The sequence below is a fragment of the Venturia canescens genome, chromosome 1 (assembly GCF_019457755.1).
Source record: "Venturia canescens isolate UGA chromosome 1, ASM1945775v1, whole genome shotgun sequence".
NCBI classification, from domain to species: domain Eukaryota; kingdom Metazoa; phylum Arthropoda; class Insecta; order Hymenoptera; family Ichneumonidae; genus Venturia; species Venturia canescens.
The window spans coordinates 7,070,320-7,093,321 of record NC_057421.1 but is presented as its reverse complement, the minus strand read 5'-3'; the positions used below and the strand labels follow the sequence as shown (position 1 = coordinate 7,093,321).

The 23,002-nt window shown below is 38.1% G+C and overlaps 1 protein-coding gene and 1 long non-coding RNA gene across 7 annotated transcripts in view; one reads left to right on the top strand and one right to left on the bottom strand.

The window, feature by feature from the left end:
• The window catches only part of LOC122419533 (pleckstrin homology domain-containing family G member 5), a 155,252-nt gene extending 134,382 nt beyond the window's left edge, over positions 1–20,870 (bottom strand). The window contains exons 1-3 of one of the 6 annotated variants that reach the window (XM_043434176.1): positions 20,561–20,870; positions 12,371–13,099; positions 4,696–5,291 (exon numbers count right to left, since the gene is read on the bottom strand). In XM_043434176.1, the coding sequence (XP_043290111.1) occupies positions 4,696–5,291; positions 12,371–12,506 (732 nt within the window). In that variant the 5' untranslated portion in view covers positions 12,507–13,099; positions 20,561–20,870. Of the gene's footprint in view, positions 1–4,695; positions 5,292–12,370; positions 16,285–16,410; positions 16,896–20,152; positions 20,168–20,560 lie in introns of those variants that run through there. The other 5 variants (XM_043434177.1, XM_043434173.1, XM_043434174.1 and 2 more) reach the window with 5 other exon arrangements.
• On the top strand, positions 18,322–20,385 carry LOC122419545 (uncharacterized). Its single transcript, XR_006262923.1, has 3 exons — positions 18,322–18,946; positions 19,028–19,217; positions 19,977–20,385. It is a non-coding gene; the product is annotated as an uncharacterized lncRNA (long non-coding RNA).
• Positions 20,871–23,002: the final 2,132 nt, after the last annotated feature.

The following is a 23,002-nucleotide window of genomic DNA, read 5'->3' as shown; positions in this document are numbered from 1 at the left end:
GTTATATTTACTTTTCGTAGTAAGCAGCCAAACTGCTCATAAAGTTCACGCGCGGCCTTAAAATTCAAGAAAATATCGCTTCGATGCTGTGGATTGGATCGTTCAAAAAATTTAATTTTATTCAGTCATTTTTGTTTGGTGTTGTTCCACTGTTTTATGTCGTAGTTAGTGCGCTACTCTTTGAGAAATTGAATTGCACGATGCTGAAGTTTGCAACGTTGAAGTCCAGCGAAATGGAGGATAAAAATATTTGTAATTGACCAATTTTTTATTCCACGTGGTGTAGGTTGGAAACTTACGAATTGGAAATTCGGCAGCAGGGAACGAAATTGGAGAATGACTGGAATCATTGGAGGCTTTTTTTTACATGACTTCGTTGGACTCCAATATTGCAAACTTCAGCGCCATTAAATTACAATTCCTTCGATATTTTTTATTTTTGAAAGCGCCAACAAAAACACTGATGAAACATAAATTCAATTTTATCAACTCCGAAACGAACGTTTTAATCTCGAGGAAATGTAGGAAGGAATAAAACAGCGAATTTTGTTGCCGGTCATTCCACGCACTCGTCTTCCCCAGCACGTGTAATGAAAAAGTTCGTCTTTCGCTAAACGGGGAAAAGAACGAAAGCGATGAACGAAGTAGGCTCGGAAGAAAATGTTTGTCGGAGCGATATAACGCTGGACTACCGGCCGCGTATGAACTATAAAAGTTTTCCTGTGCAATAACGACCTCTTGCTGACAGCTGGAACTCCGAATAAACTTTTTATTTCATATTTACGTACTTCGCGTGTCAGGAATCTCGAGGCACACCGATCGAGCTATAATCGCGACTAATTTTGGTAAATATTTGCAATACTTTGAAATTTCGCTTCTAAAAATAAAATCGTGTTTTTTTTTTAACTTCCCCATTTAAAATTCATCGTAATATAATTTTTTATCAATATCACACGTTGCCAAAGATTTTGGGACCATTTTTCACTGATAACAATATAGCGAAGAAACTGAAATTTCATTCGGATATTTTAGATTTTTTTTTAGTTTTTCCCCCTCCCTAAAATGAGCCCCCACATAATTTCTATTGACAATGATACTGAAACAAAATTCAGGACGACTTTCAGCAAAATTGAACATTGTAAATATTTACCCTAACTTCAGTTTTTTTTTCATTGATCCATTATTAAAGGAGGAAAAAAATTGTTTGGAAAATTTTGTTCGATTCTGCTGACAAACATTTTGAGAAAATGAAACTCATCCTTGATAAATGGATCATCATCTCGCATCCCCTATAAGCGGATTGCGAGAGTAAAAAAGAAGATTAAACGAATTAATTAAGCAGTAGAAGAGTCACTTCCCATTGTCGAACGCGTTCCTCGTAAAAAAACGGACCGTGAGAATGGAACTTGAGAAACAAAAGCCTGCGAAAAGTCCTACTTGAAAAGATATTTCAAAAGCCCATAAAAAAATGAGAAATTGAAGGAATGACAAAAAATATATCGCGTCACTGGAGAGCGTGTGAGTTTATCAGCCTCGAGCACATTCCGGCTTAGAGAAATATCTGCACATGTAGAAAAATATTGAGCTCGTAATCCGAAGGGTTCATCCGGATACCGCGGAAATTTTTCTCATAAAAATATTTCCCTCCGAGTACTTTCCGTCTCTAAATTCATTTGCACCGCTCGCGAGAGTGTTTTTATCTCTCGGCATACGCTCTTTATTTGGTGCGTCGTCAATGGAAAGTGTGCCGTGATGCAGGAGATTTACTCGGTCCTCAGGAGGTCCTAGGGGATTAAAAAATTACGAAATTCGAATCCTCGAAATGCAATGAAAGAGGAATTTTATTTGCAACGACCAGCGAAACTATTCGTTCGAGTCTTCGTTAAAAATCGAGTGCAGGCCAGTCTCCGAAAAGATTTGACAATCGTCGAATGTTCGAATTGAAAATTGGAATGAAAAAATTTCATTCCCGACCAACGGTCCGTACGTTCCAATACGATGAAAAAAAGATTTTTTTTCCCCCAGTTTTTTCATCTTTCTTTTCATCGGATCTAAAAAGCTCTCGACAGAGATTTTCGCATCGCTCGTATCCGTTTTCTTCGCTCAAGAGGAGAAAAATAAAGGAGGGAATATGTGAAGAGACGAAACATGCGGTTCTTCCGATACTGTCGTACCAAAAGTACCAGCAATATCGGACTGTTTGCGTACTTGGAGTAAAATGAAAAATATACATGCGCTCGATGTGCATTACTCGATCGCGGGTGAACGGAAAGGCGAGCGGAGAAAAGAACAAAGTTCTCTCGAAAAACAAAACATCTATCTCGAAACGTTTTTCTATCTCGAAATCTGGAAAATTCGTCTCCCAATAAAAGTGCAACGAAAATATTGACATTTCCGATACTGAGGGGCATAACGAGACGCGTCTGAAATTATGCATTCACTTTCCGACGCTGTTTCCATACTCGATGGCTACACAACCATACATTTTCCTATTTTTTATAGAATTCCCATGCAGAACATATTTAACGCTGGTGCGCTCAATGGTTTTCGTTTTTTCAATCGAGCTCTGTTAATGTCGATGCAAAACGCCTCGGGGTGAAGTTTATGCGTATCTAATTTATATGCGAATCAGTCGGAATCCAATTATCGGTGTAATCGTCATCGCAATATTTCGAAAATGTCTCGAGTTTTCATGAGAATTTAACATAAAACGATGAAACGTTTGATCAATTGTTCAAGCTTTAACTCGGTTTTTATATGCAATTTTCTGACAATCCAATTGATTTTTATCCACGCTTTCGTCCTAGGAATAAATCGTGAGAATAGATTTTTAAAAACATCCAATTCAAGCCGTTTCCAGCGTCATGTTTATTCTTTGAATGAAAAAAAATGAAATATCGATTTTCCTTTTCTGCAGTTCCTTCAAATATTCCTTTCGCATGACCATTTTTTTCGGTTGCGCAAATTGGGACACTGCAAATTTGGACTTATTTCTAACCTCTGAGAAGTCGCAGTTGTGCAGGATTCTGCTTCTGCCATTTTTCCAACTTCTATCGTTAATATCTCTTTTAAGCATTCGCCAATTCTTTATTTTTATCGTCGCTACGGATTCATCTCTAAATTTTTTTTTATCTGCGAGACAGTTTTTATCAGGAATTTAGAATTATTTAGTGTATGAATTATTAAAATTTCAATAGAAATGCCGTGATGACGGAATCTCCGTAAGCTGCTGTATAAATTTTACGATTTTTCAAGTTTTTATTATTTACTAAATGTTCGATAACCTGACCTGAAATTTCGCCAATCTATCCACATGCACTTTTACTTTACTGTAATTTAAAGTCAGTTATTCGTAGAATATTTCCGGTACAATTCCACTGTTGTCTCGTTAACCGAACAAAAATTCGATTCGTTCGATCATTTCATTCCGCAGCTCAGATTGTTGCCCACCGCGATGCAAAATATCATTGAATCGAGTTTTTTAAAATTATTTTTTATTCGCCATGATGCGGCATGAGTTTTCAACGAAACATCGGTTCCCTCGACGAATTTTTTTCTGAGCTTACATATGCTGAAGATAATATTTATGTAGCGAAAATACGGTTCAGTGGAAATGAGAATTTTGGAAAAATGTGATTTTCCTCGTGTAAATTTGCAGTGGCAACTCCGAAAAAAAATAGCAAACTGATAAAAATCACTCGAGATTTTACTATCGATTTCGAAAAAGCGATTGGAGGTTGCCGATGACGTAATACCGTTAGTAATGAATAAAACGTTCTGGCCCGGAAGTTCATTTCGAGGAAATGGATGAGCTCCTTCAATCACGTGGATTTAACGATCGAACGAAAATCTTGCGACGCAAGAAAGCCATGTGAAGCTCAATCTACTTGCCATTAACGAGAGAGTCGATCGTTTCACTTTGATGTTGAAATTTGTCGAATAGCAACCAGAGGATATTTTACAAACAGAAACTTCGAGAAGACGAAAAGCTTGTAAGTACAAATTTTAACGAGAAAATCGCCTCTGAGATTCGTTAATTTTCATATTCGACTCTATCGAAAAATGATACCATCAGGCCACAGTACCACGATCCAAATTCTCGGAATCTAGTCTGGTTTTGAAATCCTTGTAAATCAGTAACGAGAATTGCTTGTTTTTTTGTTATTTTCTAGCTCCACGAACTTTAATTAATTCTGGAGAAAAAAATTGATGAATTTTTCTCTTTTCAATGTTCGACGAATGGAATAAAGTTTGATAAATAAAAATAAATATAACGAATACATGAATAAATAGAGATATAAATAAACAGAAAATAAAAAAGGGAAAAAGTTCTAGCGAGAATGAAAAACGCCTTTCGAAATACGCTTCGATTTTCAAAATGCATTTCGAAATTTTGTTTTTTAATCTCCGTAGAATGAACACTCGAACCGAATTTTGTTGGACGTATCCCACAAAAATGATCTCTCTTCGCACCATTATTATCGTTTTTACTAAGTTTTTAACGAAATTTTGTTGCTTGGCACGTGATTTTATTTATAATTACGAAGCTCAGAAGTCTCTGAATAGTTTGAGAATTGATTTGAAAATTTCAACAAAATTCGGTATTCCGAATAACAAATAGTTACACTGAACATAAAACAAAATGATATTCGAAATTCGGCGTTAAAGAAGGAAAAAAAGATTTGATCGACTTACAAAATCTTTGTCCAAAAGACTGTGAGTTCTCGCAACGATTCTTCCGCCCAATTTTTCCCTTCCGAATCTTTCGTCGTCGTCGTCGTCGTCATCGTCGTCATCAACCTCCGAATTACGAACGTTAACAATTGCACTGTTATCATCCTCGTTATTGTGCTTTTTGAGTTTGTTTTTATTATTATTATTATTGTTGTTGTAATTATTGGTAGCATTGTGGGTCGAATCGTCTTCCTCGTCTTTGGAATTTTCAGCCAACGAGCCAAGACTGTTGTACCATTGAGCGCTTCTGGTTCTTGCATGATGACGATCCGCAGATGCCGGTTGAGTTTCGTAAACGCGGTTTAAATCCTTGCTAAAGCTCAGGCTTCGCCGTATTGGCTGAAGGCCGCGATTAATAGCAGCCGGTAATTCAGCGCTCCCACGTATCAGCGCTCCAAATTTTCGTCGCAAGGAGGGCTTGCGATCGAGCTTTTTGGGGTTGCCCGAGCCGCCGCTGCTCGTGCTACTGCCGTACACCACACCGTGCCTCGGATCCTCCTCGTTTTTCACCGCTTCTGAATCGTCGACACTCGTAAGACTCGCGCTCGTGGACGAGCCTTCGATCGAACAAAAATCAAGGACTTTCAGGTTTATGGCATTCGCAGCTGACACGATTATGAGTTTTTTCAAAAGGCTTTTAAAAACAATCCCGGACAGCAAAATGAAGGATCTTTTGAAATAAAACGAAAATCAAATTAGCACGTTGAAGCAGCGGAAAAAGCTTATGAGAATGTGATCGAGCACCAGGTCGAATATTTTACGTGACGTTTAGCAAAATTTGGGTTAGATTGACTATCCAATTATTATGACGCTGAAGTTTGCAACATTGGAGTCCAACGAAATGATGAATAAAAACTCTCCAATAATTGTAGTGATTCTTCAATTTCGTTTCCTGTCGAATTTGCAATTTGTAGTTTTTCAACCTGCACCGATACTTCGTGAAATAAAAAAATTGCTCAATGTCAAATATTTTTTTCCTTCATTTCGTTGGACCCCAACGTTGCGAACTTCAGCGTCGTCAATTATTTTGACAGGTCGTTTATGGAGAAAGATCGACCGGAAGTGCCATGAACACGGTTTTCTCGCCTAAAATTCAAGATTATTCATTAAGGCCTTAAATACACTGGCAGCGGGCAAAAAAAAGGTGATTTTCTTGATTTTTTTCGACTAGAAAATAAATGTTTATTGAAAAACTGTGAACGACATTCATTAGTACATACGTTCATGTACTTGTACAATTTTTTTTATCAAAAAATTTCTCAAATTGCGATGGGCATGATAACTAAAAAACTATTGATCCGATCCATACGAATTTTATACCACTTATTTATTATAATAATAGCTTGGGCCTGGACGAAGGATTTGTAAAAATTTTATGACGCTGAAGTTTGCAACATTGGAGTCCAACGAAATGATCGAAAAAAACTCTCCAATAATTCCAGTAATTCTCCTATTTTGTTCCCTGCCAAATTTGCGATTCGTAGTTTTTCAAGCTGCACCAACGATTCGTGAAATAAAAAATTGGCGAATTACAAACGTTTTTTTCGTTCATTTCGTTGGACTCCAACGTTGGAAACTTCAGCGTCGTAAAATTTTGATTTAGAAAAAATGGCGACAGTTTCAACAAAAAATTCATTTTTTGAGGTGCTAATTTCGGTTTTTTTGCTGCTTTTCTTTCCAACAAAATACAAAATCCTTCGTCCAGGCCCGAGCTATTATTATAATAAATAAGTGGTATAAATTCAGTATGGATCGGATAAATAGTTTTTTAGTTCCACCGCAAAGGTATTTTTCAAAAAAGACGATTCCAAATGATCAATAATCAGGTTGGCCCACAGCTACGAATCTAATGCTCCGATTTTTATGAAATTTCGTGATTGTGCACTTGAAGAATATCTAATTAAAAAATCGTCTGTTTTTCCGCCCATCACATGTGTCCATAAGGCCTTAAAAACCTATTTTAGGACAAATGGGTCATTAAAAATTTGGTAAAAAATATAAAAATCGTACCTCGCCAGGTTCTTAACAAAATAATCTTACAAAAAAGTTTTGATTTCCGGTTGAAAATTGTGAGAACGACGAAGTAGTATTGAAAAATCTGGCAACGTCACAATTAACGGATGATCCCGCCAGCGCTCGTAACCTAGCTTTACTTCAAACACTAATACAGGATATTACAATCGCAACGTTGCCAAGTGTCTTTTGTTTACAATTCTTATATGGAGAATACTACAGAGTCGTTGACGACATAATTTTTTCAGTTTTCACGAATTACTGCGCTATGAAAATACTTATGCTTCTTATGCTTCTTTTATTTATGCTTCTTAAAATCGACAAGACGAATATTCAACATCGGTAAACGTAAATCAGAACAACTACGAGTAAAATAATTTCGAGCTCTATTTTGACTCCGAAGTCATGATCGGTCATCCTTAAAGGACAGCGAAATGTATCAATACCATTATTTTTCTTTCATTCCGAGATGTCAGCCTCGGGGGAAATTTCTTCCAAAATGTCGCAATCTTCCTACTTTTCGAATCTTCGAATTTTTATGAAGCTTCGATACGAATAATTGTTAGAGATCGTGCGACTCCAAACAGAGAGGGAAAGAGAGTCTTTGTTAGGATCAATTTCCCGAACGAAGAAAAGTACTCTTTCGACTCCTTCGAAGTTTGCATCCCCAGCAAAAACATTGCTCTCAACGCGGTAATCCCCACGAAGTATTTTTTCCCCAGAATATTTTACTTTTTAATGAAATCCGAAAAAGCTTGACCCTTCACAGCTGAAGAAGAACGCAAAAATCAAAGTTCGAAACATCCACTCGCGATCGTTTAAGGTCGCGCGACTCTATGGACAAATGACTTATTTATGGACAAATGACTTATTTATTAATCATCGAAATAAAATAGGTTATAAGAAAGGTTTTCTGTATTGAATAAATCTTAGGGCAATTTAAACTCTATTCGTATAAATTTATACAACATCGGCAGTACGACAACTGTATTCAGAATATCTGCATTCCTAAATAACTGTATGGTGAATATCTTCCTTCCGAAATATCTGTAATCATAAATATCTCAATGTTCGAATAACTGTCTGGTTAAAAAATTGTCTTCTCAAATAACTTTATTCTTAAATAACTGTATTCAAAAAATATCTCTATTCAGAAATATGATAATGTTTTAATATTTTCATTCTCAAATATCTTTCATCACCAAACATTTGTACTCACAAATATCTGTAAACATAAATGTGATCAAAAAATCTTCATTCATAAATATCTGTGTGTTAAAACTTCTCTATTTATAAATATCTGCATGTTCAAACAACTGTAATCATTAATATCTCTCATCCAAAATAACTGTAATCATGTAGAACAATTGACAACCATATGAGTCAATGGTATGATGTTCGGGCTACTAGTACATACAACCTCAATTGTGTATGTGTTCGCCCTACTATATCGACCGCAGACAACATCATACCATTGACTCATATGGTTGTCAATTGTTCTACATGATTACAGTTATTTTGGATGAGAGATATTAATGATTACAGTTGTTTGAACATGCAGATATTTATAAATAGAGAAGTTTTAACACACAGATATTTATGAATGAAGATTTTTTGATCACATTTATGTTTACAGATATTTGTGAGTACAAATGTTTGGTGATGAAAGATATTTGAGAATGAAAATATTAAAACATTATCATATTTCTGAATAGAGATATTTTTTGAATACAGTTATTTAAGAATAAAGTTATTTGAGAAGACAATTTTTTAACCAGACAGTTATTTGAACATTGAGATATTTATGATTACAGATATTTCGGAAGGAAGATATTCACCATACAGTTATTTAGGAATGCAGATATTCTGAATACAGTTGTCGTACTGCCACAACATCATATTTAATAATTTATGATTAGAAATATATTACGATTACTTATTTGACTCAGTTTTTCAATATATATACACATATATAGATAAATATCGGTTCTCTTCTCACCTGACAGTCGAAAAATATCCTAGCCTCCAAACTCGCCGGCTATCACGAAAAGTATACATATATGTATACATTCTTAACGTTGCCGAGTATATCGAGCCACTTCATGGCAGTCGATCTCCTTCAATTTTCTGAGTTTTCATCGAGATTATTTTAAAAATTCTCTTCGAATGAGTCGATCGCCCTATATTTTTACGGTCACATTGGAATCTTTATAATATAATCTACGAGTCGGAATTTTAACATAAACTATATCTAATCGATAAGGAAATGAATTCTGCAATCATAGTGTTGGCTGGATGGGTTTCTCATAAGATGCCGTGTTATATTTCTATTTTTGATCGTAAATTTCTTGATATAATCTTCGGTAACTAATTAAATCGTTAAGCCATATGAAAGTTTATCACGTAAAAATGATATAATTTAAAAATCACGAGTTCGTATAATATCGATTGTCGCGCGACTCCTACCTTAAAGCTTCTCTCTAACAGACGTTTGAGGTATTTCCTTTTGCGAGGAATCTCCTTTAAGAGATGAATCTTGATGATATTTGAGTTAACGAGATAGTAGAAAAAAAAGGTTAAATACAGGAAGAGTCGTCGAAATCTGATTGGATTTAGGCCGAACTAACTTCGATGCAAATAAATATTTAGAAGCAGCTCGTATAAGGAGCGTTCGTCAGCAACATATGGCATATTAATTAAAGAGGAAAATTGAAAGCTTTGCAGGAAAAGAGTTTCATCAACGTTCGAAGCACTTTGAAGCAGGAATGTGAGGAGCAAGAAAATGCAAAAAAGTTGACTCAAGCACGAGAAAGGTTGTTCCGTGTATCGCGGCTCCCCATTTTTAATTATTCTTCGAAAGAGATAGAACTGCGCGAGAGAGAAAAATCATTTTCACTTTTCGTTACGGCTCGATGACAATTTCGTATGAACAACGGACCACAGGAATTTTCATAGGTGAATAAACGTCAGGAAAAAGCATCCACGAAAAGTACGACTTTAATGCAGATTCGAAAAACCTCGCTTGACGAATTCGAATTTCGAGGGGCTCTCGTCGGTTGACATAATAATGATTATGCGGCACACGTTCGTTGATGATCGAGCTCGAAAAGTTGGTGGTCAACCGCAGAGGGTTACGAGCATCGCAACGAAACTGCCTTCCGCCTCTGAATTTCTGGCAAATAATTGCCAGGGAAACTCGTCAATGTCATTCCAGCCTTTGAGTTTATCAACACCGAGGGATAATGTTTAACGAGTGAACTAACGAGTGAAAATTCAATTGTCGACTGAGCGACAGTAATGAAGCGAATTTTAACATTGAAATTCAATCGGTTCAAGTTTTTAGCACGCAGACTCTTTTTCCGGGCTTTCGTACCTCGAAATGACGAAGAAAATAATGGCGCGGTAATAATTCGCTTGGAACCCTCGTAACGGACGCTTTTTCTACCATCCGTGACGCGACTCGATCGAGATCTTCGGAAATCAAATGCCGCAGATACTGCGAGAGAGTGAAAAAGTTCCATGCCGATAATATAAATAAATAAGAGTCTCTCTCGTTCTCGTGGAAATGAGTTCGGTCTCCCGGGAGTTTCACGAGCTCTTCCCTCTTCCCTATTTTCTTAAAGCGAGATACGACCGAGTCCCACACCTTGATGGAAGAGCCCCGAGTCTATTTCCTTTTTTCCACAACTTCGCCTTCTCGTACAACTTGAGGATGTATGCGAGCCATAAAATGTTTCTAGTGCCAATTACATTGGAAATGTATGAAAAACTATGGCTCCGATCGTAATAAACTATTTTCAACGTCGACGTTCCATTCTGTATTTGTGTCGTCTTAACTTTTATTTAAGAATCCGAAAATAAAAAATCGATTAGAAGCTAATAATTCAACGAAAGGGGAAAAGGTACTAAAAGTCAAAAAGTCTTTTCAATTTCTGTGAAAGGCCACAATAACTCGCAGGTGTACCTTAACCCTTAGTGTGCATATGGGGTCGGGTTGATCCCAACATTTTTTTCTCACATGAACGGCATTTACAGATGAGCATCTCATAAGTAAAACCCCCAATATTAAGGAAGTTGAGGCATTAGAATGAAAATGATGTCATCGCTTTTAAACCGATTGCATCTTATAAAGTGAAGTGTAAAAAAAATCAGTTAAATTTTCAGACAGTTTAGGAGCGTCGTTGCTGAGAAAAATCAATAACAATTTAGGCCAAATAACATGTAATCTTGTGGAAGTCAAGACACATTCAGTGATATCTCCGTTAAAAATGATGCTAAAAATATGAAATTTTTTGGACAACATGAGCAAGGCTTGCCGAACAATGTCAATTTTTTTCAGATTTATTAGGAGATTTGCTGAGATTATATTAATAATAATCTGTTTCCCGTGAAGTTTTTTGAGGCTGGGATCGTCACCGTTCGTGTTCTCGATTGAGCTTTCACCAGTTTTTCGTCTTTTTTTCCCCAACTTTTCTTTAAAGTGTATGCAACATTGCCAAACTGTAAACTGGCCTAACTTTTGAAAGGTACAGGTCATAACTTTTGGGTAAAAAAGATGACTGTACAGCCTCAACTTCCTTAAGAAATCGTTACCCCCTCTCTAAAATTAGGGAGCGTAGTCAACTTCATACTCCAAAATAAATACACTTTTTGGAACGGTTGCAAAGTGGACTATTTTTCCCTTAAAGTATGGACCCTCGTCTGTAAAACTCTGTAAGGATTTTCTTCAAAACTCAAAATTTAATTTTTTACGAGAGATTCACCCGAAAAAGTGCTTTTTACGCGCACTGTCAACTTTGAGCACGTTTTTGACCAATGAAAAAAGATTTTTTTGGAAATCCGACTTTGCAGCCTCAGAGTTGGATCAATTCACTGCAAAAAGTGACTAAATCTTTTATTCCGAAAAGCGCATAGTTACCGAGATATTCGATGTCAAAAATGACCTGGGCTCAAAATAACCCCATGCGCACGAAATGTCTCGCTGTGAAGGTGTGCACACCAAGGGTTAAAGTTGCATGTACACGATTTCAAATTACTGGCAGCACATGAATGCAAAACCCGAAACTTTTTATGAATTTTCGGACGTTATGTTGACGCGTCTAAAAATACTGGTGGCTCTGTCAAAAGATGCAAATGCATTGATAAAGTTGACAGAGAAAAATAATGATTTCGTGCATCGAAAAAAAAATCATCTGATTCGTTGAATAATATTTTCATTCAACAAAGTCTTAGTAACTTTCCAGAAATTATTTGCAACCTTTTTATCGATCGAGAGCTTAGTCATTTAAAAAAATTAATAAAATATTTTTTTTAACTAAATAGTGACTCGACAGAAGCAGGCGGATGTCCGCGAGAGTGCCAAAAGGATGACCCGGAGCTCTTCCAGGTTGGGTGTAAAAACGTGGCGAGACCATTACGAATGAAACATTTAAAAAGAAACTATTTTCCGAGTTTGTAAAATGGGTGAGAAACATCGTTGCATATTTACACAAAGAAAAAGAGCAAAGCACTTAGCAATAATTTAAGAGCGAATTAAAATCGATGACGGAGGAGAAACCCTGCGAACGTTCCATTAAATCTCATCAATAGAGAGGTGATCGTAGATCCCCGATACAATACCCACCTGTCTCATCCCTTTTGTGTGTGTTCTCAGAAGAGGATTTTTCAAAGTGTTCGGGCCCAGGATTTTCGTTGGTCGTTGTTTGTGATTTTTTATTATTTTTTTTCGAATGTTTATTGGCATCTTTCTTGAGAGTCATGACGAGGATCGGCGGCAATTTTATTTTCTTGTGTTTAAAATATTTGAATGGATTTGTCACTGCTTTAAAAAATAATGTGAATTTTGGAATGATTATTTATGCGGTGAACGGACGACGACGTTGCACTGAGATCGATCCACTGGTTAACGGTTTTTCGGATTTATTCCAACTCACTGCGACAACACAGAGTCCTCGGCGACACTTCACTCTGTCCATGTTTACTATTATTTCCGCTGTGCGAGCCGACGCGCCATCTTCGCTCGGCCCCGCGATCGTCCCAGGCAACAACACAGGAGAATAATATTTACGCGATCCCTGTTCGAGTTTCCTCGCTCTTTCTCACCTTATTCATGCTCGCTTCGAAAAGCGCTATTTTCTGGATTCATCGACTTCGGTCGCCGAGCCCCTTTAACCCACGGAGATAATATTCACGCTCGTCACCGAGGCGTACTACGCGCGATTCCCAATTTTCTTAGTGAATGAAAAACCAAATGTTTGTAGACGACGACTGCAGCGAATAGAGCGCTCAAATAACGTCGCTTTTCCTGCTCGAGAACCCGCGAGGCCACTGATACAATTTTCCGAAACGATACCTATTGCACAATTGAAATGAGTTTGTGACGATATTTTATTGCCACGGTGCAAAGCGTTCGATCTTCAAGGTCGCGATAACACGACGATAAGAGAAACCAGTCTCGAATGCACGAGTCTATCTTCGATGGAACAAAATGCTATTATTCTCCTCGAAATCTCCTCCAATAAAATATTTGAGGACACGTGACCGTTGTCGATATTTGGATATCGAGAAAATCTTTGGAAATCGTTCATCCGATGAACTTTCATCGAACGAAACGAATCGTTTCGTTTTTCAAATTATTATTTTTTTTTTATCTACTTGACACAAATTAGGGAATTTTTTTATTTCTTTGCTTCTTTCATTCGAGCCTGCCGGAACAGAAAACTGAGACTGGAGGCTGATCTATGGGAGGGGCTGGAATTTGGAAAAAAAAATGGAAAACCACCGCAATATTTGCCTCGATTTTCTTCCGGGTGTCAAAAACCGCGAGAACACACTGAAAAAAATCGATAGTTGCGAAGAAAATTTCTAACGAATATATTTCAGAAGCGAGGGAGATATTCGCCTGTTGCGAATTTTCGCAAAAAGAATATATTTCGCGGCTCGAAATTAATAACTCACCCGTGAGAGGTTTGCGGAAAAAAGAGGCGCGGCCAGCAAACGCGGGCTTTTCCAAAGCCGCGGGTATGCGCGCGGATCATGAAATGTAAAGCACAAAGAGAAGCGAACTGGGAAATAAATACACACGGAACTCTTCGGAGGGGAGGGATTCGAAGTCGCGTCTCTTTTTCGTGTGTTTGAACAAGTGTCGACCCTCCCGCATGTCACAGGTGTCAAAAATAGCACGAATAATCGATCAAGTTTCGAAAATTTTAGTCCGACGTATCGAGACGCGGAACACTCGATTTTCATGAGTCATGTCGGCATGCGCCCGAGCAAAAACGTATTATTGCGTTTCTGCAAGAAACTACCAGGACAGGAGAGACTGAGAGAGAGAGAGAGAAAAAGAGAGAACGTCGGTTGAATAAAACGAGGCTATCTTGGGTTATGTGCGTGTAGTGAGAATCAGTGCACGTGCTCGAAGAAACGACGTCCGCGAGCGCGATAAATAAAAAGCAGAGAAAAGTCATGAAAGCCTTATCAAAATCTTTATGACACTCTACGGCTCTTAGAAAAACTCTAATTGTAAGCTAGCGCTTGTGCACACGAGGTGGCTCGAGCCACCGTCTCTTCGAATATATTCTGTCAGCATTAGCCATATTCGCAGAGTATTTACAGCGTTTTCAACGACAGCAGACTTTTTGTGTGGCATTTCGTTGAGGAGAATCGAGGGAATATTTCTACGATGAGAATATCGAAGCTCGTGGAACGTCAGAAACGTGCGTGACTTTTGGCACACCGCTTGTACGCCGACCGAGCCGGGGACAGAATATTTGCAGAAAAATGAAACTACCGAGGACCGAATGAGCCACTGGAATAAAACTGCAGACTCTCGCGCAGTTTCGTTTCTTCGTAGTTTTTTATTCTTATCTCTCGATTAATCCGGCAAAGAGTTCCTACCTCGACGTTATTTTTATGCCCGCTGTCTCTTTTATATCTGACATCGCGAGCGCGTAATTTTCAACGCACTCGAAAAGAAGCTCCACCCAGTTACAATATACGACACCGAATTTGTGGGATCTCGATACTGGCGAGCACATTCCATCGATTCGATTTCGTACGTTTGTGATTGCGCGAACCAACGCGAGACAGTCTTGGCGGCTCGAGCATTGAACCTTTCACATACAGGGGAAAAAATAAAGCAGTCCGGCTGCAGCCACGTTACCGTGGATTTTCGATGAATGCACGGAAACTCGCGAAAACTTGCGCAGCATTCGAATCACTTTTTTCTTACATTTCACACTTGAGAGCGTCGATCGCGGTCGGTGTCTGATCACGGTGCTTGAAAAAAGGTGGCTTTTTGCTAATTTCCAGAGTTCAATTTTCCCGACGAGATTCGACCGATTCTCTGTCTAAAAGTTCCGAGTGTCAGAAATAGAAACGTTGCGGAGATCTTCGACCGATCACTGCGTCGAAATCTCCGAAATGCGAGGCCAAAATCACACTTTTTTTTCACTATTTTCGCACAGAACTCGTTCCGAATTTTTCGAAATTTCTTCGACCAAAACGCCAGCTGTTGAGAGACGAATGGCCTTACAGAAATTTATTTCAACGAGAATTACGCGTTTTGTGGCACATACGCATATACAAAAGACACTGTAAACTGCTTATTTCCATTCAATTTCACAAAAAATCATCACGAATGTATTCCGCGAAAACACCACGGGACCGGGGACATAACCTCGAAACACACCTATGAGCCAAGATCTGGAATCCATATCTTTGCGAATATGCAAAATAATAAAAAAAAAACTTGCAAATGTAAACGTCAGCTCATTCTAACGGAGCTGAGCGTCCATATTCGTATACGATAATGATGTACGAATTTGTACAGTAAATTGGAAAATAATTTTTGTCAAATAAATTCATCGCCTGACACGCGCATTGGCTATTTTTAATTCGTACGGAATGAGTGATAAATATTGTGTCTAGAAATTGGACGAAACGAGGAATTGTATACGTCGTTGGTATAAAAGCCAAGACGAAATCGTAAATTGTATACGCGTTGACAACGTGGTATGATAAAAATGAAAAAAAGTAACTCGAGACAATGCTCGAGTGGTAACTCGAGACACTTTGAGTGGTGCATAAGAAATGGCGGGATTTTCAATCTCAGTAGCGTCGGAATGGCAACAATGTGACACTATAGAGACTCTCATTTTAGAGAGTTTCTATATGCGACATGGACTAGAGCATTTGTTATGTGGGTTAGTATATTGGGTACGTATATTCATCGATAAAAGCTGAAAAGAGGCGAGAGGTCAAACTCCCGTACAGATATCGAATAAAATTCGAGGATTTCCCAGCTCGGTAGCACACACATACGTTATCATTTCAATCGATGTACCCGATCGAATTCCGCGGGACACGAGCATCGATAACAATATAAATCATGATCGCACAACAAACACTGATGATGCACCAAATCGTTTTTTTTCACAGAAATCACGGTCGAAGGCCGAGGAGAGGCGACGCACTATCGATACACACGTAACGAAATTTTGAAACGAATTTGTGAAACGTTATTTAAAAAATGAGGATTCAAATGAAATTCGCGATTATAACCTCCAAACTTTCGAGTTTACGACGAATGAAGCATTCACTGACTCCTACTATTCACTTTTCACCGGTTAACACATGCGCGTAATATCAAAAACTGTTCCTAACCTCACACAATTCGCACTCGGCGGGTTTTTGGCGTTGACACTGCGGAAGACAAAAAACAATGGAGGACGAAAACTTTTGTGTAGTTTCTTTGCTCAATGGAAAATAACAATGACGAGTCTTATTTTTTGTCATTATATATCGAATAGTGCGATAACGAGAAAATAAAAAATAGAAGCACGTTGATCGCTCAGCGCGGGATGCGGGAGTAGCGGGAAGGCACTGTCGCTCACACACGTGCCTCGCGATTAAGCGTGGTATGAGGAACGCAGAGGGCGCTCCTGCCCGGTACTCTCGCACGTAACCCACACTGCGAGAAATGACGAGAAGATAGATAAGACGACCATGTAAAAGAGTAATTATAGTGACACAAAGGTAATCCCACGAATAACGGGGAACGCAACTTTCTGGTGGGGAACATATCGAGTGGGAGATAATATGAGTGTGTTATAAATCTAAGAGAGGGGAACGCCTGTGGCGGAGGAAGTTTACGAAACAAAAAACACGCAATTTTCTTGTTTACTTTCTCGTTATGAACGGCGCGTACATGCAACGAAATGCTCGGGGTGGGGATGACTTTCGAACTCGTTCTTTCGGAGCTAGTTTGACTATTTTTCAAACTCCATTTACGTAACAAACCAACAATTAACGTTAAGTACTTTTTCCACAGCTGAATACAATTATAACGTTTGAAAAACAAACTATTTTTATTTCCGTATCGTTTCCTTCGAGAGTGCGTGGGATAAAAAATTCGTTTAACAACGCTGTCGGATTTTTCTGGACGTTTTTCGCTTAGTTCAACGAAAATCCGCAAGATTAGAAAACGATCCGATGTAGAACGAGAACGAGTGAGAAAAGGCGGGAAACAGTGCAGTTGCCGTGGCGAGAAGAGTGTGGACGTGTGTAAAGAAAATATATAATAATTGAGGAGAGAAAAATGAGAGCCCACGAGGGATGTTGAGATAAAACGAAAGGAGCATAAAAAAGAACGTTTAAGGAGCCACGGTGGGGTAATTGCGTACAAGGCATGCGACAAGTTGCGGCGAGAGAGAACGAAAGTGAGAATACGAGGTTAACAGAGAAAAAAAAATGAGAAGAAAGAGAGACGAGAACGAAGACGAATAGAAGGTGAAAGAAAAGCTGACGTTACCCGCTCCGTTTGTGTTATAAGTGAGGAACAGCATGTACAGTTATAGATATTATGCAAAAGTGGAAATGTGAATTATGCGGAGAGGGAAATAATGAGCGGAGAAGGAGAGACAGACAGAGACAGGGGGAATGAGATGAGAGAACTGGTAAAGAGCCGTCGAAACTCGAGTACTCCGCACTTTGCTACTCGAGACCGACGAATATATGTATCAGCTGATACTAAACATAAGGGCGTAGCCATCGCTACTTCCCACGTACGATTCTTGACAACCTAACCTCTTTTATACTCAACGTTACGAATGTACGTTCGTGTGATTCACACGGAGTGTCTTACAATGCTAAATATGCGATAAAGATGAAAATGTAGTAAAGTGGGGAAAATGTAGAAAGTGGGGATTCGCGAAGCCTTCGTTTGCTCTTTCCTTCTCTCTTCCTCTGTCGCCTTGCATATGTTTTCTCCGCTATATATATATATTCACGGCAAGAAAGTGGATTTCACGACGTCCGTGCTCCTCGGCTTCAAAGAATATCGTTTTGCTACGAGAGATATACGGGGGATAAAACAATTAGGTTTCAAAATTATTACATCCCGGCGTTGAGAATCCTTTTGCACGAACTTATGCCTCGAAACGTCATGTGCGAGCCCCCATCTCATCGGAAGGGTAAAAAGAGTTTTCTGAGTTCTGTAAAAGAATGCAAAGTACGTTGAATTTACGAGAAATTTGTTTTTTTCATTTCTAATTTCGTTTTCGAGCGTTTTTCGCCTTGTCAAAGTCCTTTTGTCCGTCGCTAGCAACCGGACGTGTGTAAACATCCGAAAAATGTTGTTGTTCCAGAAATTTAGTGTCGTCGTTCGATCGCTGAGGAGTCGCAACGACTTTTTCATCGAACATCGGCAATCTCGGATCCGAGTATCGGGACTGGAAGAACGGCGTCAAAAGGAACGATTTTTCGGTCGGGAGGAACGACGTTTGCTTCGATCGAGAAAACTCATTGCTTTGTTTACAAACAAATGTTGAGCTCGATCGAGCCGTTGATACGAGTGAAATTGGCGGGAACGAGCTCCAAATATTTCCTCGTATTTATACGGTCGCCTTTACGAGGCCGTTATTCGTTTCGTTCAAAATACCCTTTTTCCTTCGGACACGTTTAGTAAACAAAATAAAAATACGAAGAAACAGATTGACGCGCGATCCGAGGGGACGAGAACGACACCGGACAAACAGTGCATCGTTCGCGTCGTCGGACATTTCCAAAACAAAGGGAAAGAATAAGCCTGGAGAAGCGAGTTGTCGGAGAGTGAGACTACTTCGTACGTATTTTATTTCAGACATGAAAATCTCGTGAGATTTGCGATCTGTCGTCGAGAAGATAAGGAAAAACTGGTAACGTACGTACACCCACGAATCTGTTTGTACTTTCACGTGTATACGCATTGCCCATTTCGGGACCTTTTTTATCCGTCACGCAGTTTGTCCCGAGTACTCAAGGGGAAGTTAAGCTGGCTACATTTCGTCGAGCTAACTCTCTAGTGATATACAAATAAAATAAAAACGATTTAGCCGGGCAAAAAAAGGATGATGACGACAAAAAAAATTTATGCCAAGATGAGCGAAGCAAAGGTGACGTAAAAATGGAACGGATAATCTCGCGAGGATTCAGTGAGGTCTTTTTCGTGAAAACGTAAACGGAAATACACGGAGAGACTTTTATACGAATATTTCGGATGAATTTGCTAGAAAAATTTTCTGTTTTGTAGCAGCGCTGTTATATATCGCCATTCTATTACATTTCACCAAAGTGCGTAGTAATTTTGAGACCGAAAGCAGTTCTCTCGAATTTTACTATCTACGACAGGCTAAATTTAGGTCTGCGACATTCTTACATGAAATGATGTATCGATATCCGAGCGTCACTCGTGTCTTTGGCGGAATGTTAAAAATTGGTGAATCGGACTGGACAAATTGCTTGAAATTTTACCATGTGCCGCTGGTTAATTTTCATGTTTATACGGAGCAACGCCTCGTATAATTGGTGGGCGCATGAATTTTGCTATGTTATTGAGCAAAATTCAGTGTGGTAAAAAAGGGAAAATACGAAACTATGCAATTTTTGGTATAGCACAGAGAAACGACTGCTATGTCATCTCCTAAATTTTCATCAAATCATTTCATTATTTACTATGTTTTTGATCAAAATTCGCTCGATGTTCATTTTTTTTTATATAGTACAGCGCGTTATTTACTATGAAGTGTGGCAATGGTTCCCCAAACTTTTGCATTATTCTCTGTAGCGATTATTACTATAATATCGATGTGGTCGGACGTTACTATAAAAACACAGTAATTTTTGCTATAAAAGTCTCTCCGTGTACGTTTCGAAAGAACAGATTTTGAAAAACGTTCTCGTTCTCGTTGCAGATACTTTTCGAGTGCCTCCGCGTCCATAATTTCGAGTACAGCGACCGGCTCAGAAACTTTAGTGTCTCGATATGCTGACCAAAGGAATAAAAACGATTATTGAGTGGACGAGGAAGAAAAATTGTGCAAACTCTTCCTCGAACGGGCAATTTTCCTGTTTATAGAGATTTGATTACCGGCGTGTTTATTTACGTGACCGCCCCCTCGTCGTGCCTTCTCATCGCGTAGTCACCGGTTATAAATGTCTGGTTAAGCAATCTCGGCTCTCTAAGGTAGTTCGCGACTAAGTGGACACAAAAATCTTTCAACGATGACTCATTGATTGTCGTCGATCGGGCTTCGTTCCCGAATTTCCTAATTTTTTCACCAATTCAGTAATCCGATCACCGACAACTTCCCATGCAAAAAATCTCCCCGTTGAGATCGAATTTCTTCAAGGCGAAAACCGCTGGCCCACGTTATTTCCAATGATTTTTATAAACCCAATTTTCACTACGGTTCGAATGAGCTGGTAAAATAATCGATTTCCCTTGCACTAGAACTGAATTCTCTTACGGAGAAAAAAACTAAGGGGCTTGATATACAAATAGAAAAAAGAGTTTGCTGCTCTAGTATAAAGTGGAACAAGTCAAAAACCACGATTAATAAATTGGATAGAAAACGTAAGCCGTGGAAAAATGGACGTTAATATACGAGGCTCGCGTATATAGTCGCTGTCACACTTTTTCTTTCAACATTGAAAAATTTATCGCGCACTATCGTACTCTTCGTTGTTATAGACGACATAAGCAAACTTCAATCTCCACTGGATATAGTCAATGCCCATGCATGCACACACGAGACTCTCGTACTTAACCGGCACGCGAGTGGACGGCGACCAATACAAGACTGGCGTTTCCATGCGATGAATCCAATCGCGAGACTCGTCTAATTTCACGGTCGCGAGTGCAAAACTCATTGCCGATAGAAACAGAAAGAGATAAACGCTGTGCGAATGGAAGAGGGAGTGCAGCAACGAGAGGGAAAAACGATATAAAGAGCGAATAAGAAAAGCGATGAAACAACCGTGTCGAGCTCTACCGTGCATGAGTTCGTTTGTACGATAAGTTTTCCACCTGTGCACACGTCCGAACCGATCCGACTTGATTCGAGCATCCACATCGCTGTTAACGACTTATTCACTCGTTCTATGAATCTTGTCCAAAACGTGGGCATAAAATCGTTGAAAAAGGGAATGCAACTTGATGTTGATCGAAAATTGATTGGTTGAGCAAAAGGATTATCAAGTTGATTGGAATATCGATCGATGGAATGTTGAAAAACTTATGGATGAAAAAAAAAACTCCCACGATGTTAAATTTTCATTGGTGTTTTGGCAAATTAAAATAGAATTACTGTTGAGCGGTACTTTGATGAAAAATCGGGATGAATTAGAACTCTTGAGTGGATATTAACCATGGAAAACTCCATCGAAGACAATTTATGATTTCTGATTGGCTGGGCAGGAGATAATCATGTAGGTGCAAATGAAAAAGTATCGAGTTTTCGTTATATAGACTATTTTTCGTTAGTGTAATCAATAAATATTGAGAGACGATATATTTATTTTAAATAATTATTTTATTCATTGATTTTAAGCGAACAATTAATTATAATTGTTGATTCAATTCATGATATTGGTGATATTGATGTTATTGGATGAGTTTTCTTCATTTAAGGTTGTGCAATAGCAAAATCCGATTTCTTATGGAAATTTTGAAAAAAATATATGTCGCGCAGAAAAATCTAACGAATCGATGAAAAAGAAAAAAAAAGCTGAAAATTAAAATTTTCAAATTGCTTCCTCAAGATGGTCAAGATGCACGATGCTCAAAGCTTATACTCTATGAGGTGCTATATTTTTCATTTTGGCTTCCTCATAGAGGAAGCTTCGAGCATCGTGCATCTTGACCATCTTGAGGAAGCAATTTGCAAATTTTTATTTTCAGCATTTTTTTTGTATACAAGGAAATAATGTATTTTCTCTACCTTCTTTTACGAACTTTAATTTATCTCTTTGTTTAAATTCATAAAAAAAAAACTAAATGACGAGCCATGAGAAAAAACGGTTTGCAACTTTCAATTTTCATCGTTTTTCTATTTACATTGAAATTAAATAATTCAGACAACTTTGCTGGAATGTATAGAGGAAGTACAGACTTATACACGATATCTTACAAAATTTCCAAAAATTAAAGCGGTTAGATGATTTTTTGAAAAACTCATATTTTCGTAAAATTCAAAATGTCATAAAATTTAAACCGCTCAACCGATATTCCCCAAATTCAATGCCAACCTTCCTATTATGATAATCTATTTATAAAAAAAAAAATTATTAATATATCTTAAAATTTTCGGAAGTTAGAGCGTCGCACCCTTTTTATGAAAATTTCAAAACGTCGTAGGATTCGTATTTTTTTACAAATTCTGACAAAATTATTAGAGAATGAAGAGCTTGTATAGATTAACATCTGTGCAAAACGGTAGCCCTGTATCTCAAATCGTTTTCGAATTATAAGCGTTTTAATTTTGCAGTGCCATAACATAGACACACACACATCCGGACATTTTTTCTAGATATGATTTTTCGATGTTTTGGGACATTTTGAGCACATTGACATTGAGAACTGGAAAAAAAAAATTCATCATCACATTGTTTCCTCTATGAGGAAGCAAAAAGTAATTCTACCGTATAGTTTTTCAGATATTGCAGATTAAAGTTCTAGGGTTTCTCCATCCGAACACACGCTAATCGTCAAAGAAAAAATTTGTGTAGAAATAACTCGAGAACGGTTCTTACGATTTTGATTCTAAAAAAAAACAGTGTTAGAGTATCTTCTGAATAAAAAATTTAAAAAAAAAAAACATGATCTATAGTCTAGTTTTTGAGAAAAAAATTATTGTAAAAAAATCGTATGAAAATTTGAGTGGAAGAATTTCAAGGATCGCAACGCGGCAACGCTGTCGCGTGAGACAAGCCACGATTA